At 44.7% G+C, this 18,444-nt stretch overlaps 1 protein-coding gene across 1 annotated transcript in view; it reads left to right on the top strand.

The window, feature by feature from the left end:
- Positions 1-18,444, top strand: part of Tbc1d14 (TBC1 domain family member 14) — a 93,953-nt gene that overhangs the window by 14,546 nt on the left and 60,963 nt on the right. The window contains exon 3 of the mRNA XM_059275766.1: positions 531-1,269. Within this exon, the coding sequence (XP_059131749.1) occupies positions 531-1,269 (739 nt within the window). The remainder of the gene's footprint in view (positions 1-530; positions 1,270-18,444) is intronic.

Below are 18,444 nucleotides of genomic sequence, written 5' to 3'. Positions count from 1 at the left end.
TCTAGTTGCACGGAAGTCTTGGGACCAAGCATTCAACATGTGGGCATACAAGATCCAGATTGTAGCGTATTCCCACAAGAACATTTCCTTCCTACCCAGCACAGATCTTGGGCCTCCATTGCTGGCCTGGATGCCAGAGATGTGACTGGGGTGATGGAGCTGAGGATGACACTGGTTACTTTCCCTAGGTGATCTTGTGTGTGGGTTATGTCCAGCTAGTTCATGTCATGAGAATGTGTTCAAACTCTTGCTCTGGGCCTCAGAACTTGAATGTATAGGACATTTTCTTTAATTCTTTTTGACATGGGTTATCACACAGGCTGGTTTCAAATTCACAAGCTTCTTGCCTAAGTCTCCCAGCACTGGTTTTACAAGTATGTGCCACCATACACAACTTGTAGGACTTTTTCAAAGGTATCCTTTTTAGCAAGACAACCCAACCTTTGGAGCTGTGTGTCCAAAGATGCCCGAAGAATGGTATCTTTGGATTTATATACCTGTTTTTAATTTCCATGTCTGTATTTCTCTAGTTTCTTCTTGGACCAAGATGACTGATGGAAACCTTTCCACCTCTATGAATGGTGTAGCATTGATGGGCATTCTAGATGGTCGGCCAGGAGATTCCCTTCAGGACCTGCAACACCTGAGTGTTAAGGCACCCATATCCCTTTCAGTGCCTGACTATGGACCCACACTAAAACTTGGTACTTTGGAAGATCGACACAGCCTTCAGTCAGTAGACTCAGGCATTCCTACCCTGGAGATTGGCAACCCGGAGCCTGTCCCCTGCAGTGTGGTCCACGTGAAGAGAAAGCAGTCTGAGTCAGAGGTCATCCCTGAGCGGGCCTTCCAGAGTGCATGCCCCCTGCCGTCCTGTGCACCCTCGGCTCCCACCAGCAGTGAACAGGAGCAAGTTGTGCGGAAGTCTTCTACATTTCCCAGGACAGGCTATGACTCAGTGAAACTCTATAGCCCCACCTCCAAAGCCCTGAGCCGAAGTGACAATGTCTCTGTCTGCAGTGTATCTAGTCTCGGCACAGAGCTGTCAACTACATTGTCGGTCAGCAATGAGGACATCTTGGACCTCATGGTCACAAGCAATTCCAGCGCCATTGTGACCCTAGAGAATGATGATGACCCACAGTTTATTGATGTCACTCTGAGCTCCATCAAGGAAACCAGTGACTTACACCAGCAGGATTGTGTTGCTGAGACTGAGGAGGGGAAGAAATTGAAACTATTCCAGCCATTCAGTCACTTCTTTACAAGGTAACACTTTGGCTATTTGGAGCAGAGCTAGGGCATCAGATGCAGACCTGTTGCCTTGTGCTTCCTGCTCTAACTGTAGTGTGTCTCCTGTGCATTATTAAGAGCTGTGTCCTACAGACGGTTGTGCTTTTCCCCTGTGCCTCGGAGTACCGTGGAGTAGCGTGTGGCCATGTCTGCTACTGAATCAGCTGGCTGGCTTCTCACTGCCATCTCCTGCTTCTGTGTCCTTGGCTCACTTGAACATTCTTTGTTGCTTCTTGGCCTCCTGCCTTTTGTGGGTGGGGTCGCCCACAGGTGGTTATTACCCTTACTTTGCCATTCACTAATTACTTCAGTTTCTTGGGTCAGGCAAAAGGATGCTGTTGAGAGTGGTACCAGCATTAGCAACTCTGTTTCTAATACTTCTCCTAGTGGCAGACACTGGGGCTGGCATTTCCAAGTGCTCCAGTCATACTTCCAGGGCACCTGCCTGGGCCTTTTCATGTGTTCTGGCCTTGGCCCTGCTGTTGAGGCATGTGCCGTGGCCACCCTGCAGCCACACGATTCTTATTGTGTGGATCCTGCCATGTGCACCCTTCCTTTAGTGCCTTGTCACCCAGGCCCCCAACAAGCCTACTGGGCTTCCTGTGTGTCCTCTAGAGCCCTGGGAGGAGAGTTGCTTCCATTTTTGCTTCTTGTTTGTGTTGTTATGCATTTATTTAGCAAGAGTCTGTCTAAGGCTCTGTTCTAGACAGGTCGTCTGGGAGTCACAGGGTGATAGACATGATCTTAGGTCATGAAGGCGGGTGAGTTTATAATCTGGGTTTGGGATACCCCAACCAGTTACAGAAACTGTGAGATGCTCTGCATAAGGGTGTGGAGACTGCGGATCATATGTATAGAACTATAATCAGCCCCATATTTTTTTCTTTGGAGGTTTTTGGCCTATGAGCTTGGCAGGTGGGATCATATAGCACATGTTTCTAGCAAGTCAGTGTTAGAATTTGCAGTTCTTGGTGTCAGCCAGAGACATCTGGGTCTGGGAACTTGTAGTAACCTAGAGTTCCCCAGTTGCTTCATCAGACAAATGTGGAGTGTCCCCCATCAGCCTAAGACCAGTCCTGAGTGAGTGCTCTTCACATGTCATGCAGTCTTCTGGGGACACCTTTGTTCTTGATGTGCCAGCTGGCGGGTACCCTGCACCTCCAGTGGAGTCCTGGTCACAGAACTTGGTAGTCAGTGATTGCCTTTGGGAGCCTTAGGGAGCCCTTGTGTGTCAGAGTCTTTCTGAGGCATCCCATGCTGGGGATCTCATCTGTGTAGCTGGCTGGTTCCTGTTATTTTGGATGAGTGTTTGCAGTTTTCCAGAGTGCCTTATGTGATTCCTCAGACCAGTCTCAGAGGGGAAAGGGGAAAGGAGACAGGTTTTCAGTCACTTAGGAGACAGGGATTCTTAGCAAACCTTTTTTGAAATGGAGGTGAAGTAGCATAATGGGAACAGCTTGGTTTACAGGTCACATCCTAGCTATGTGACCTTAAACATCATTTACCCTCACTGAGGTTTCTGGATCCCCAGCAGAGTACTGAGAGAGGGTACTGGGTGCCTGGTGTGTCATTGGTTCTCTTTACTCATCTCTGTTATCCCTGTCATCAGGGTGTTTGCTGTCTCAGCTCATTTTCCCCAGGATTGGAGTGAAAAGCCCAATTGTGGTTGTGGGATTAAGTGGGTTAATATGTGCAAGGTTTAGTGCAGATTCTAACACATGGATGATGTCTTCATTAGGGTTACTATTGCTGTGATGAAACACCATGGCCAAAAGCAAGTTGGGGAGGAAAGGGTTTATTTGGCTTACACTTCCTTATCACTGTTCATCATTGAAGGAATTTAGTACAGGAACTCAAATAGGGCAGGATCCTGGAGGCAGGAGCTGATGTGGCGGTGGCGGTGGCGGTGGCGGTGGCGGTGGCGGTGGCGGTGGCGGTGGCGGGGGCTACTGCTTACTGGCTTGCTTAACATGACTTGATCAGCCTACTTTCTTATAGACCGAGGTGCACCAGCCCAGGGATAGCACTACCCACAATGGGCTAGGTCCTCCCCAATCAGTCACTAGTTAAGAAAATGCCCTAAAGATAGATATTATGGAGACATTTTCTTAATTGAGGTTCCCTCCTCTTAGCTGACTTTAGCTTGTGTCAAGTTGACATAAAACTATCCAGCACAGATGACTTTACATATCAGCTGTTAGGGGTGATCATGGCTGTCCCCTGATTTATTACTACCTTTGTCTTATAAGGAAAAGGTAGAGTTAAGTTGTCTGTTGAGGCCTCTTCCCCTTTGGGGGAAATACCTTCATTTTTCAGTTTCTGACCCTCTTATTCCTTGGTTCCTGCCTATTTATCTTTATCCAGCTCTGACACTGTTATAGGGAGCCACACTGAAGCAGGTGGGACATAAAAACAAATGAATCAAAGTGATATGGCAGTGCACTGGGCCTAGTGGTCCCCTTCCCCTTTCTAGGGTCTCAAAGTCTTAGAGCAGAGCTCCACCCTCGAGTTACTTTGAGGGACAGGGTCAGTGGGACACACACTGAACACGGACAAGTAAGTATAGCACAGAGAATGTTCAAGAATGCAGCCCAGAGCCTAGCCCAGGTGCTCAGAGTACTGTAGACTGCAACAGTGTTTGTGCAGGGTGGACCAGGGCTAGAACTGATCCTATGGGGATCCCAGGCCAGGCCATACCATCTTATTCCTTGTCTGACCCCTCACCCTCCTGCATTCTGCTCTCTACAACCTCAGTGAGTTTATTATCTCTAAGCTGTGGAAAGATATGTGTGGGTGGTATTGTGGGAAGCTGGTCTAGGAGAATGTGGCTCCAGTTAGAGGAAGTACTGGAGATGATCAGAGAGCTTCTGAACCTGACTTCTTGATGAGGTACCTGCATGAGACAGGAACAGTGGAGCAATAGCTGTCCCATGGAACTGGTAGGCGTAGCTACTGTTTGTTCTTCCTTTACTTGCTGTAACATACACCTGTGTACCCAATTACTCTGAGCTGTAGACAGGTTCCTGCCTTCCTAGACATGGTGGATGTCTTGGGAGGGTGGGCACTGGGAGGGTTCAAGGCTCAGGTGGGCTATGTTTGTTGTTAGCTCTCCTTCATAACTGTGTGACCTTCAGCAGCTTTAATGGGGAAAAACAGCTCAATTAAGTTCAAATAGCTAAGGCATCTAGTTTCCTGGGATTACTTAAGTAGTAGCTTTCACTGGTTTGAGCAGACATATTTTGCTTCCTAACGCACTTGCGAGCTTTTGACCCCATACTGTACATTCATTAGTTGAACCCATTACCCAGTAACTTAGAGCAGGATTTCTGTACCAGGCACTGTTTATGTTTGAGATGGATACTTCTCTGTGGGCAGCTGTTCTGTGTGTTGCAACTATCCTGACCTCTGCCCAATAGATACTGGCACCATCCTCCAGTTGTGAAGACCAAAATGTCTCTAGACATTATTGCCACATATCCTGGGGGTAGAGGTGGGTGAAGAAGAATAGGGAGAATCACCAGCCTTTCAGATGCACTGGGCTAACAGGTTTTAACTGTTGGTACTTAATAGCTTCCTCAAGGTCACTTGCTAGTGTCATTTGAGTAGAATCCTCAGTTTACATGGGAGAGCGGTGTTAAGGGATCCTATGAATGCAGTGTAGTAGAACCTACAGTAGAATTCAGTGGGTGAGGAATTCAGTAGCATGCCTGTGATGTGGCTGTTTTCTCAGGCGGGCTGTTTTCCGTGAAGCCAAGGGTTTAATCTGCTAATCCACGCCAGTCTAGGAAGTAGTAATTAGCTTTCCCTGCTTACATCTTCTGTCATGTGGCCTTTTATTAAGCTCTCAGAGGAGGTGATCACAGAGGGTCATTTGTTAAAAATGTCCATTTGAAGGCAAAGCAGCAAAACAAAAACAAACCACAAAAAGAAAAAAAGTAAAAGAAAGCCAGGAGGTGGTGGCACATGCCTTTAATCCCAGTACTCAGGAGTCAGAAGGCAGGTGGGTCCTGAGTTTGTCTACTAGTCACAGCCCTGGTCTACAGAGTAGCTTCTAGGACAGCCCAGGCTACACAGAGAAAGCCTGTCTCAAAAAAACAAAACAACAACAATAACAACACAATGAAGGCAAACAGACCTTGCCAAAGGAAGACATAGGACAGAGATAGCCTTTGGGGATGCACTTGGCTGTGCTTAAAGGTCTGGTCTGGAACAATGGACTTTCTAGTCGGCTTCCTGGAGTGGCAGAGAGCCCTTTGGGGGTACAGTCTGTGTCTGGCTAGCCTTGCTTCTACTTGTAATTCAAAAACAGAGTGGGAGGACCATGGTGGTTTGAGAGCTGGGCCTGGGGAAGTCTCACCAGCTCTGTCATTGTGTGCTATGTGACCCTGAGAAAGTCATTTAACCTCTGCAGCCTCTAGTGTGAACTTGAGTGACCTAGGACTAACTGTTCCTCTAGAAAAGGGCTAGTGTGAGAGGGATGGACCATAACTCAGTGTTAGAGCATTTGCCTAGTGCATGTGAGGTCCTGGGTTCTATCCCTAGCGCTGCAAAACAAATACGAAAACCGCCCAATGAAGCGCTAATAATGCAAGTGTTAAATGAGGAAACAGAAGTTAACTCTTAAGGCAGAGTGTGCTCGATACATACACTGTCTCTGGCCTGCTTTTCTGCTTTTGTTGAGGTTTCACATGTGGTTTCAGTGTTGTTTTTAAAAATTCTTCTGTGTAAAGATGTTTGCTACCACTGGTTTACAAGGGAATCTTCAGTTAGATACTTTGCTATGATATGAATATGTTTAACCACAGTTTTAGTTCTGTACAGAGCTTGGGATTTGATCCATTGGCTGGTGACCATAGAGTATGGTAAGGAGGAAATTTAGGGACAGGAGGCAGCTTATGAAGAAGTGAATTTTTTCCCAGGAGCTGGGTGCACTTTTGTGTGCCTGGTGCTGTTCTTTCCTTTGCATGGCTGCCTTTCAGGTGGCACAATAACGGGGAGTAGCATGAGGTGAGACCTTGGGCTGCCAGTTCATCCTTTGGGCTGCTTCAGGTTGCTTTCCTGGACTTTATTAGCTGCAGAGCAGAAGTCTGCTCCTGGTCTCTTGCTGCTAGATATGAATTAGGACCATCTCCCCATTTGTGGGGACATCGAGGCAGAAATGAGCGACAGGCCATTTTTCTCCTCTCTTTGCTGCTCTCTGGTACCTACTGATGTTGTAGAGATTGGAGGCTTCCCTGTAGCTTTGACAGTGTGTTTTCAGCTTCCTGGATGCTAAGAGTGTGAGCCCCGTGTCCCCTTCCAGAGGCAGTAATGTTGACTTCCTGCTGGGATTCTCTCTTCCTTTCTTTCTTCTCTCTCTCTCTCTCTCTCTCTCTCTCTCTCTCTCTCTCTCTCTCTCTCTCTCCCTCTCTCTCTCTCTCTCTCTCTCACTCTCTCTCACTCTCTCCCCCTCCCTTCCTCCCTCCCTCTCTCTCTTTCTTTTTCTTGAGACAGGATTTCTTTGTGTAGCTTTGGAGCCTGCCCTGGGACTCTGTAGACCAGGCTGGAGCTCACAACAGAGATCCGCCTGCTTCTGCCTCCCAAGTGCTGGGATTAAAGGCCTTCGTGCACTGCCACCACCATCTGGTACCTGCTGGGTTTCTTGAGTTCAACAATTCCAGTAGCATCATTTGCATCTCAGGTACATCAGTTTTGTGTTGCTCAGTGACCTATTCCTAGGAACCAGGGGATCATTCATTCAGAACCAACTTCTTCATGTGATCTTGAAATCATCTTATTCCTTGTGTTAAATCCATTTCTGCTTTACATACCTAGATTTTTTTTTTTTTTTTTTTTTTGGTATTTTGTACCACGAACTTACTGATTCAGGAACATATTTGTGTTTTTTCTTGTATGCATGGAAATCATGGCAGAGGCTGATTAATTTGCCAGGGGATTTAGGGCTTGAGTCTTTGACCTTTAAGTTTATGATCTGCAAGACAGGAATAAGTTCACACTTTGTTATTGGGTGCAATGGGAAGGGGTGTACCTGGATGTGTATTAGCTGTATGGCTGGCATAGTAATATTGACTTAGTTTTATGTTGTTTGACTTATTTTCTAATGCTATGACCATTTTGAAATTAGCACCAGTGAAATGAGAGGTTGTATTTGATTTATAATTACAACTTTTTTTTTCTACACAATCTGTTTGCTAGTGCCCTATGTCTTTGAGCATTCTAGGTATACCAGAACACTTGCTGTGTATTTGAGCTGCTGCTGGTGTGTGCACATGCTTGTGTGTTGCTGAGATACCAGGGAAGGAGGGCTGGGCAATAGTTTCTTGACCTAGCTGTGTGATGGTGTCCTGTGGTCTTGAGTAAGGCAGACACTCGGGTTTAGCTTTTGTGTGCTTGTCTGTGAAGTAAGCTGAGGGACTTAATCATGGGTCTGTGAGAATAAAAAGAGCCTTCTCACATAATCAGCATGTTGAGCTCCAAGAGAAGGGAGATGATTTCAAGATGGGCAGGCTGCTGCAGAGGCCACTATGTCAGATCTCTCTGCTGTGGAGTGAGGATAGGAAGAAAGACAATAATAAGATAAAACAAAAACTAATAGATTGGAATAGGACAGAACAAACAGAAGGAAAAGAGCCTAAGGAAAGGCACATGAAACAGATAAAGATGCAGAGACTGCTTCTTTACACACAGGAATCCCATGAAAATACTAAACTGGAAGGTATAATATATATGCAAAGGACCTGTAGGGTAAAAAGAGAGAGAAAATTTATATAAATAAAAAGTAAAAATAAGAAATAAGATAAAAACAACCCTGACTTGATATTATGAGACAAGGAACCTACAATGATGGTGTTGAGTTTGTTTTCTGTGGCCATCTAGTGCTGGGCATGCAGCCTGCCCTTAACAGGAGTTTGTTTCCCCAGTTGAGAGTCCCTTAGAGAAAACTAAATTTTCATTTGCAAGTGGTTGTCAATTGGAGATATCTTCTGGGTTAGGAATGGGGGCATGTGTCCACTTCTCCTTTTAGCTCTTGACTCCATCAGGTACAGACCCATGTACATGCTGCCTCAGTCTCTGAGTTTATATGTTCTTCTGTGGCTTTAGAAGGCATAGCTCATATTTTAAACCTGAGTGATATTTCTCTGTATGGATTTGGCATAGTTTATCTATTTGCTCGCTGAAGGGCATCTTAGTTCCTTCTAAGTTTAGGCATACATGAACAGTTGCTGTTGTAAAGATCCATGTGGGTGTAAGTTTTCAGATTTTTTGGGTACTTGCCAAGGAGTGCAATTGCTATACTATATGATAAGCTTGTTTAGTGTTGAAGAAACTGCCTGTTTTCCAAAGTGGCTTCACTGTTTTCTATTCCCACCAGCAATGAATGAGAATTCCTGTTGCTTTGTCTCCTCACCAGTGTTTGCTATTATCACTTCTTGTTGTATTACTCTGGTTTTCTTGGTCAAGTAGGAAGCAGGGTCCCTAGTTGACAATGTTCTGGGATAAGTTTCTATAACAAAATACCAAATGGTCTGGAAACACCAATTCTGGAGGCTGGGAAGTTCAAGATAGAGGTCCAGCAGATTTGGTATCCATTGACACACCAAGCTTGTTTTGATGGACGGTGTATTTGTTACTTTTCTTGTTGCTGTGAACAACTTAAGGAAGGAAGGGTTTTATTTTGCCTCACAGCTTATAGGTCCAGTAGTCCATCATGGCAGGGAAGGCATGGTGACAGGGGCAGGAGGCAGCTGGTCACATTGCATCTGAAGTCAGGAAGAGAGACAGGTGAGCCAATGGCATGGTGCTACTCATTCTCAGAGTGGGTCTTCCTTCTTCCATTAGGCCTTTCCAGAAATCCCCTTAGAGATATACTAGGAGTGTATTTCTATGGTGATCCTAAATCCCATCAAGTTAGCAGTCAAGATTAACCGTCCCAGACTGCCATCTTTAAAAAATATTTTAATATTTATTTTTATTATGTGGAAGTTGGGGACATGGATGCCAGAGAAAGATGTTGTATCCCTTGGAACTGTGTGTACTCCCCGATGTGGATTCTGGGAACCAAACTTGGGTCCTCTGGAAAAATAGCAAGCACTCTTAACCACTGAGCCATATCTCCAGCCCCAGTAGCCGTTTTTGCTATACCCTCATGTGCCAAAGGGGCAAGTCAACTCTTTGGAGCCTTTTTTAAGTGGACACCAATTTCAGTCATGATGGCTCTTGCCTGAAATACTTCCCAAGTCTGTCACTCAGTGCTGTCAACTTAGGGATTAGAATTTCAGCATCTGAATTTGGGGGTGGAGGACACATATGTTCAGGCCATAGCCACAAGGGTGGAGTATTGGGTTTGAGGAGAGGGGTGGTGTTAGGGTTATCCTGAGAAATGGATGTTTGGGCAGAGAGGGAAACGTTGCTGGATCCTGCTGAGTAAGTGGAACCAGTCAGTATGCCTCTGTATTGCCTCAACCCCAGCTGTGTTCCCATGCACAGGCGCTGGTGTGGGGTGATGGTGTAGTTTTCTAAATATAGTGAAGTAAGTAAAATATAGGCGTTTAGGATGCACTTAAGTGCGGTCACAGTGGTGAATTTTGATTTTGTGCTGGGTAGCATGGATCCCTTGTGGGTGATGGACAGTGAAAAGAGGGGGTCAGAAGGAGCATGGTGGCAACTTTGAGGTTGGTTGGTGTTTTCCTACATGGACCTATTCCACTCAACTGGTGATTTCAGTTATGTTTGGAGACTAGCCAGAGAAGGTTGAGGAAAAGAGGCAAGGTACCCTCGTTTTATATATATATATACACACACACACCCCTTATATGTTGGGGGATGAAGAAGGCAGAGTGCTATCTCAAGTTCCTTGTTCTAGTAGGCACTGCTTTGGTGGTCAGGCCTTGGTAAGAGAGACCTTCTCATGGTTTAAGAAGATTCCATTTGCCGGGCGGTGGTGGCGCATGCCTTTAATCCCAGCACTCCAGAGGCAGAGGCAGGTGGATCTCTGTGAGTTCGAGGCCAGCCTGGTCTACAAAGTGAGTTCCAGGAAAGGCACAAAACTACAAAAAGAGAAACCCTGTCTTGAAAAACCAAAAAAAAAAAAAAAAAAAAAAAGAAGAAGAAGAAGAAGATTCCATTTATGAATAGCACCCATCTTTCAGGGAGAGGTTGGTTTGGGCTGAAGGGTGGTGCGTGGTTCCTAAGTCTGGGGGTAGGGGAGGACTTTGAATAGCCCTGAATGTAGGGCATGCAGATGCCCCTTATCAAGGGCCCACTGGTGACTGTAGTGCTCAGGAGGTATGTGGGTCACGGATGCTCGGGGTACTCTGCTCTTAGGTGGGCATAACTAAGCACTGTCCTCTAGAGAGGTCCAGGTTACTATGGTAAGAAGAGAAGTAAACGTAACAGGAAATGCTCAGGAGGAACCTGGACCATCATCATGTGGTTGTGAGGTACTACTTCCTCTTCTTTAGTCCTAGTCTTCTCTAGGGACCCCACCCTTACTTCCAGCTGATTGTCTACACTTGGTGTTCCTTTGGCATTCCCCACTAGGTAAGAGCCTGTATAGCTTCCTCTCCCTAGGACAGCCTGAAGAAAGGAGGACTTAGTCAGTGACACTGTTTCTGTGCTTCCCTTGAGAGGCCACACCCCAGAGTCATGTATGCAAATGCTTAACCTAGCCAGCATTCTTTCCAGCTTTGGAGGTCTTCTGTGTATCCCAGATAGCTCATATCCTCAGTAGACTAGCCCATAGAGGGTGCTGGGGGAGTGCATGTCATCACAAGCTGCCCTGTGCTATTGCTTTGGCTGTTCTGCTGGGCCCTGTGTTTAGTTCCTTGGGTATTCTCTGTAGCAACACTCAGCAGACTTATCTGTCCTGATTGGAACCCATCACAGACAGCATGGGGTCTGCAGGAAGTGCTATGAAGAGAGAAAGCAGGTGTCAGGGAGTGTGGGGATGAGAAAACTGAAAAGGTTATGTCTAGACAGGGTGGTTGGGGCTTGGCGCTTGCTGAGCAGGTGACATTCAAGTAAAGATTTGAGTTTGGGTAAAGGAGAGCGCTCTCCAAGGATATTGCAGGGACAGGGTTTCTAAGGCTGGTGGGCCTTGCCTCATTTATTACATGTCTATCTTGCAGTTGCTCAGGACCTGTGTCATTGCCTAAGCAGCCCACCAGCTCCTGGTCCCAGACCCCTAATGCAGTTTGTGCTCACTTAGCAAATTCACTCTTTTTGGTTGTCTGGAGTCTGCTTTGCAGAGTCTGGCCCTGTGCTATCCAGTATGTTAGCCATTAGTTAAAGCCAATTAAAATAACCTAAAATGGAAAATTGAGATCCTCAGCCTTACTAGCCACATTCAGGCACTCAGTAGCCATGTGGGAGTCAGGGGCTGCTGTATTGAATGGCTCAGATTGGGTACATTGCCACTATGGTGGGAAATTCTGTTGCCAGCCTACTCTAGAGGACAGCCTGTGACTTTATTTTTAAACTTATCCCTTTGATGTATAAAAGCAACACAGTGACTGTTTAACCAGCACATCATAATAAAGGGGATGAAGCTGAGAGAAACCTGCAGAGAGCACCGTGCACAGGGCCAGGAGCATGCTGACATTGCTCTTGACCATCGGAGTCATGTCTAGCCCCTGTGTATACTATTAAAGTGTCTCTTTGTTGAACAGTATGCAGCAAAGCTTTAGGCATCATTCTACTTTCATACCTACTAGAATTTTTCTTTATTTCCTTACATACTTTTTATGGGTTTTAAACATTAAAAGACAACATGAAGTAGACTAGTGCTGGGATCTGCCTGAAGAGGTAGAGTACATGCTTAGCAAGGTGGGGTCCTGGGTTCCATGCTCAGTACTGTAAAAATAAAACAACAGTATCAACAACTAAAACCATAGGCTCATTCTATGGTTTGGTGTTCTACATTTTAGCTTAGAGAAAGCAGTCTCTTACATAATTAAAAGTTGTTCATATACTTATTAATAATGTCTTTCTGGTCTTCCTCCCTATGAATCATTTATCTGCCCAACAGTAAGGAAGTAGGCTTTGTTTCTGCTATGTGTACTCCAGCCTGCTTGGTCCACATTTTAGATGATGAAATGGGGGATGGGTTTCCAGAATTGCTACTTTATGATCATGGTCCCTGACACTAGTCAGCTCAGACTGCACCCCCCACACACACCTTGCAGAGGTCACAGTGCTATATAGCCAGTGGCCTTAGTGATATATGCCAGGAGCCCTTTTCCCCTTTGGAGAAAGTTTCTAGGCAGTGAACACCCGGACTCTGTTTTATGAATAATGATACTCCTAGCAATGACTAGTGGCTGTTGGAATTTGCCATAGTTTCGACCTCCAGTTAGTATGATATGAGTTTGGAGAGGACTTTTCTTTGGTATATCTTGAGCCTTCTCTTTTTCTCATAGACTCTGGCTCCAGTGCTCTGCTTCACACTTCCTGCTTCTGCCTGAGGTTCTCGCTCCCTCCCTTCTCCTCCTCCTCCTTTCAACATTGTTTTGTTTTTTTGAGACAGGGTTTCTCAGTGTAGTCTTGGCTTGTCCTGGAACTCGCTCTGTAGCCCAGGCTGGTCTTGAACTCAAAGATATCCACCTGCCTCTGCCTTCCAAGTGCTGAGATTAAAGGCATATGTCACCACTGCAGGGCCAATTGCAGTATTCTTAAGGGCTCGCACAAAAGACACCCTTCTCTGAAGCTTCTCCAACGCAGTAGTGACTCCTACAGAGTACTGTACTCTTTCCTGTCTCATACAGGTCACTCTAGGCTGGAATTGTCACTCTGTCATTCTGCCCGATCTCCTTCAGGCCAGCTATAGTCTAGTATTGTCATGTGGCCTTGCTTTTTCTGTGAGCTCCTCAAGGACTGGGTCTGGGTCTTAGTCATTCCTGATTGCAGCTCTTCCCAGCTACCTTTCCTTAGTCTCAGAACATCAACAGCACATAGTCCAAACATGAGTATGGACTCACGTTTCTGGAGCCAGTGTAAGTGATTTTAGTCTTGTAGTAGGAGATACTCTATGGTTTGGTGTTTGTTGTATTAGGAAAAACAAGGGGTCTGCCGGCTTACGGGGAAAGTGGCCCAGATTTACTGGGGTACAGAGGAATGGCACATCGGGTTTTAGAAGCCCATCAGATTAGGAATCTGCGTCCATCTTGGATCGGTGAGCTAGAAGAATCTTAAAGACATTAGACAGCTCACATTGGACTGCAGGGCAGGGCTTGCTGTTTGACTTTGGTTTAGTGAGTACAAATGAGGCACAGATTTAAAGCAAAGTCTAAAGATAATCCTTTCTTTCCAGCAGCTTCCATAAACAGTAAGTTATCTTAAACACATACAAGGTAAAACATCGATTCAAGAAGTAGGAAGCTTTTATTGGTTAAAGAGCAAAGTTCTCAGCACAATAGAACTGTCAGGGACACATTAACAAAATGGTCAGCTGGAGATAGAGCTCAGTGACTGATCATGTGTCTAGTATGTGGAGGCCCTAGATTCAGTCCTCAGCCCTGAAAATTAAAATAAAAATGATTATGAAAATTCCTGTTTGTTGAGAAAAAAGCATCCAAGTCCCACTCTTGGAGGTTAGACTTAACTGGTTTAGGATGAGATGTATGCATCAGAACTTGTAAAGCACTCCTTGGCAATTCTGGAATGTAGTGCAAGCAAGCCCAGCTCTGAAGTATGGGCTGTGCTTGGAGAGTGTTTCCCTCTGCTGCACACCTCATTGTTTTCAATGAGTTTCCACATTGCCTCCTCTTTGGGGAAAGTCATCCATTACAGTATAAATAGTATGCTTCCCAGTGGTAAGCTGCTTGGAGAAGGGGACCTAGACTTGTGGTCGTCAGTGATTCCTCCCAGTGTTTGGCATAGTGCTTAGGATAGAAGTTGATTTGATACGCATTTGTTGAATGAAAATATAATTCTTATCAATATGCTTTATGTTAGATAAGATACTTGGTCTTTTGTAATTAATCAGTTGTTCTCTGGTTGGTAAGCACATTGACTGATAGAGGCCTAGGAACCTAGTGGTGACATCACTATTCTATGAATGAAGGCTGTGAGGGCTCATTTCTGCCCAGAGTCAGGCAGGCTGGGCAGCTGCAGTTGGAGCCACATTCTGCTGGAGTCCATATCCCAGGAGTACACTTTCTACCTTTAGTCAGACTTTTCTCCTTAAGATTTCCAGTGCTAAAGGAGCATAGCCCTCTCCTGACTCTGTTAAGATGGCTGCGATTCCAAGATGACTTATGATTACCATGTGGACAAACTGCTCACTATTGACGTTTCTTTTCCCCTTTCTTCTTAGTATTCAGTTGGAGATTAGGAATAGATTGCATTTTCTTGGTAAGGTACATTTTGTATTAATTTACATAGCCACTTTCATGCTGCTTTCTTTTTTTAGATTTAGTTTGATAATTTTTAATTATGTGTAGATGTGTATGCCTGCATGTGAATATGTGCACATGGAGGCCCCTGGAGTGGAGTTACAGAAGGTTATAAGCTGCGTTATGTGGGTGCTGGAAACTGAACTTGGGCCCTCTGGGAGAGCAGCAAGTGTTCTTAATAGCTGATCCATCTCTCTAGCCCCTTTGCTCTGCTTTCTTTCTCTCTTCATAAAAATCTAAGTTGATATTAGAGAGTGGAGCTCTGCTTAATTTTTCCTTCCTGTATTTGCATGTTAGGGAGTGTTTAGAAGAGATTGGGAGCTTGTGGGTAGGGAAAATATGGGCCTTGTGGACTCTGCGACCTTTTGTGGAGACTTGCAGAGGCGTCATTTCAGGGTCAGATTAATGAGTTACCCAGCAGGTTTTATGCCAGACCTTAGGATACAGAGACCAAGTAGGAAGGCCCTCACCTTGTAGTGGGAGGTAGGCCTTTCAGAAACTAGAATCCTGGCCTGTAAGGTGTCTCAGCAGGTTTAGGCACTTGCCTCCTGCCAAGCCTGACGACCTGGACCCTCATAGTGGTCCTTTGATCTTCACATGTAATTGAAAACAAACAAAAATATTTCCTTTAAAAAGGAAAAAAAGAGAAAGAAACTAGAATCCATGCTTCCAGCTCTATGTCTAAGTGGTTTGAGAACACAGCAGGGGCTGTGTTGAGAGGGACATCCAGCCAGGCTGCAAAGGAGGGTGGTAGAGCTGAATTCACTTTGTTGAAGTTGAGTGTAGAGCAAAGCACACAGGTTAGGCATTGAGTGTGAGCACACTCATACGAATGCCACTGGATTAGCAGCCTGCAGAAGCCTCTTTGGGGGCCCTTCCCTGACAATATCTGTCTTGCAGAAGGTGACCACTGTTTAGCTAAATGGAGTAAACGTGGTTTGCATTCCTGGGTTTGGCCTCCTTGGCTCACACTGTGTGTGCTTCTGTGGGTGGTACTTTGCTGAGTTTCAGCACTCAAGGGTGATGCTGATCATAATACTTTTGTGCCTGTACGTTGAGGCACACACACCTGGGCAGAATCCCAGAGTCTGCTTTGTCCATGCCAAGCCTCTTCCCAGTATGGATGCGGCACTTCACACTTCGCCGGCTCTGTGGACAGACAGCTTGGTCAGTAGCCTCTTTAGACATAGGTATTGCCACTTTGGTTTTCTTTGTTCATCCTGGTGGCAGGATAGGGCCGTACAGGTTTTAATTTGTACTTTTATTTTAATGATAGGCTGTATCTTTTTATATTGTATTTGACGTTTGGAATTTCTTTTGTGGTGGTTTTTGTTTATTGTTTATTATTGTTTTTCCTGTGAAGCTGGGAGGAACTTAGGCCTTATGAATGTTAAGCATGTGTTCCGTCTCTGGGCTATATCCCCATAAAGTTGGTTTATAGGTACATTTTGTATATTCAGGATAAGCATCCCTTGTCAAATACATGTGCCACAAATACCATGTCCTTTACTGTGACTTACTTTTTTTTTTTTTTTTTAACATACTGCTTATTATGTTGCCCAGATTGGTCTTAAATTCAAGTGTTCTTTCCAAGTGATTGGGAATACAGATACACACTACCACGCCCAGCTCGTAGTTAACGTTTTAATCTTCCTAATGTTTGTTATGTTTTGTTTGCTTTATGAACAAAGATATTTTAGGCTGTAACCAATTCTACATCTTCCTTTTATGGGTGTGATTTCTTGTTAGCTGTGTAGGAACAGTTGTCTTCTAGCGGTTTTGTTGTTTTGCCATTCCCAATGGGTCTGTGAGCCCGGATTGTCTGAAGGAGCCCTGCACATGCAGTATGCAGACCATTTTTCTCACTGAACCTTTGAGGGAACCAGCTGACTGTCCCCCACCCTTACTTTCTCTTTCACTAACACCACGGTAGTTTTCAGTTAGTCAGCTGTGTGAGAGGCCTGGTAACTGCCAAGTGTGCTCTCCTGCTTGTTCTTCTGTGGCGTTGCCTGGGCTGGCCTTGGTCCTTTGCATTTCCATGGCAATTTTATAGCTTTGTGGTTTCCTTTTAAAAAAATTCCCCAGGGTTTTGTTTGGGATTTTATTGACGTTATAGCTCAATGAAGTCTTCTTATCCTTGAATGTGCTGGTTTCTCCATTAGTTTAGGTTTTTTTTTGTGTGTGTTGTTGTTGTTTCTTTAAGCTTTTTTTTTTTTTTTTAATGTAAAGGTCTTGTGTTTCTTTCAATAAATTTATTCCTAAATGGGCTAGTGAGATGTCTCAGGAGACAAAGAAACCTGCTACTAAGCCTGACAACCTGAGTTCCGTCCCCGGGACCCCATGGTAGAAGGAGACATCTAACTTCCACAGTTGTTCACTTGCGTGCTGTGGCATATGCTTCCCATAGTAAATAAATAAAAATTTTAAAAAATTAAAAATTATTCCAAGATACTATTTTTGATAGTTTTATAATATGTAGTTGTGACTGTGTGTAGTGTTAATTTTTGTTTGTTTGTTTTTGAGACAGGGTTTCACTGTGTAGTCCTGGCTGTCCTGGAACTCACTTTGTAGAACAGGCTGGCCTCGAACTCACAGAGATCCTCCTGCCTCTGCCTCCTAAGTGCTGGGATTTAAGGCGTGTGCCACCACTGCCTGGCTCATAGTGTTAATTTTTATGTATATAGTTTGAGTCCTGTAGTCTTGTTCTATTCAGTTACTCTAATAGTTTATCTGTGAACCCTTTGGATTATTCTGTAGACAGTAACCACTGTCTGTGCATGAACTTGTTTCTTTTCCATCTGTTACCTCTCATCTTATTTTCTTGCCTTATTGCTTCCTCACCTCCCCCACATGGTGTTATGTTGACCAGCGCTAGCAGAGTCCCCACCTGGGTCCTGACCTCTGAGAGTGTGGTCCACATTGCTATAGGATACCTTTGATCAGATGTGTGGCTTTCTCTAATAGATAGCTTTTCTCAGACATCCCCTTTGTTTGCTTGTTTGCTTATTTATTTATTTTTGTTTTTACATCCCAATCAAAGTTTCCCCTCCCTCCCCTCTTCCCAGTTTCCCTCCCCCTTCCCCTCCCTCCCCTGGACATTCCTTTTTATTTCTAGTTTTAAGGTCTTAAAAAAGTCATTCCTATCTTGCATTTTATTGAATGGTTATTCTCCATCCATTGGGGGGCTATGTTTTCTCCTCTAGCTTTTTTGGGGGGTGGGTGGAATGGGAATGTCATTGTATTTTCTTAATGATTTAATATTCTTAGAACAATCCAATTTGTTTATGACACATTATAGTTTTTATTTGATAATATTTTGTTTTTAATTTTTTTGTATTGTTTTCCTTTTAGCTTTGGTATCAAGAACCTCATATGATGTGTATTCTTTCTGTGTTCTCAGATAGTTTCTATAATTTTCCCTGGGGCTGGTTGGATGGCTCAACTGGTGGGTGGTTGCCACTAAGCATGATGACCCGAGTTCAGTCCCAGGGACCCCATGGTGATGAGAGAAGTTGTCTACTGAGGTCCACAGGCATGCCGTGGCACATATACCTCCCTTACACACACAGAATAAAAATGTCATAAAGATTTTTTTCTATGGTGGTTGGATCTATGGATATGTCAAAACACTTGACCTGTATGCCCCCAAAGTCAGCTTTACTGTATCTGAGTTCTATAATAAAAGTACTTCAGTGCAGTGTAGGGGACTTTTAAACATGTGTTCATGCTCCACTGATACCCCACCCCCAAACTTTATATC

Source organism: Peromyscus eremicus, chromosome 10 (genome assembly GCF_949786415.1).
Source record: "Peromyscus eremicus chromosome 10, PerEre_H2_v1, whole genome shotgun sequence".
Classification (NCBI taxonomy): Eukaryota; Metazoa; Chordata; class Mammalia; order Rodentia; family Cricetidae; genus Peromyscus; species Peromyscus eremicus.
Note: the sequence above shows the minus strand (reverse complement) of the source record. Positions and strands in the feature narration are given on the sequence as shown.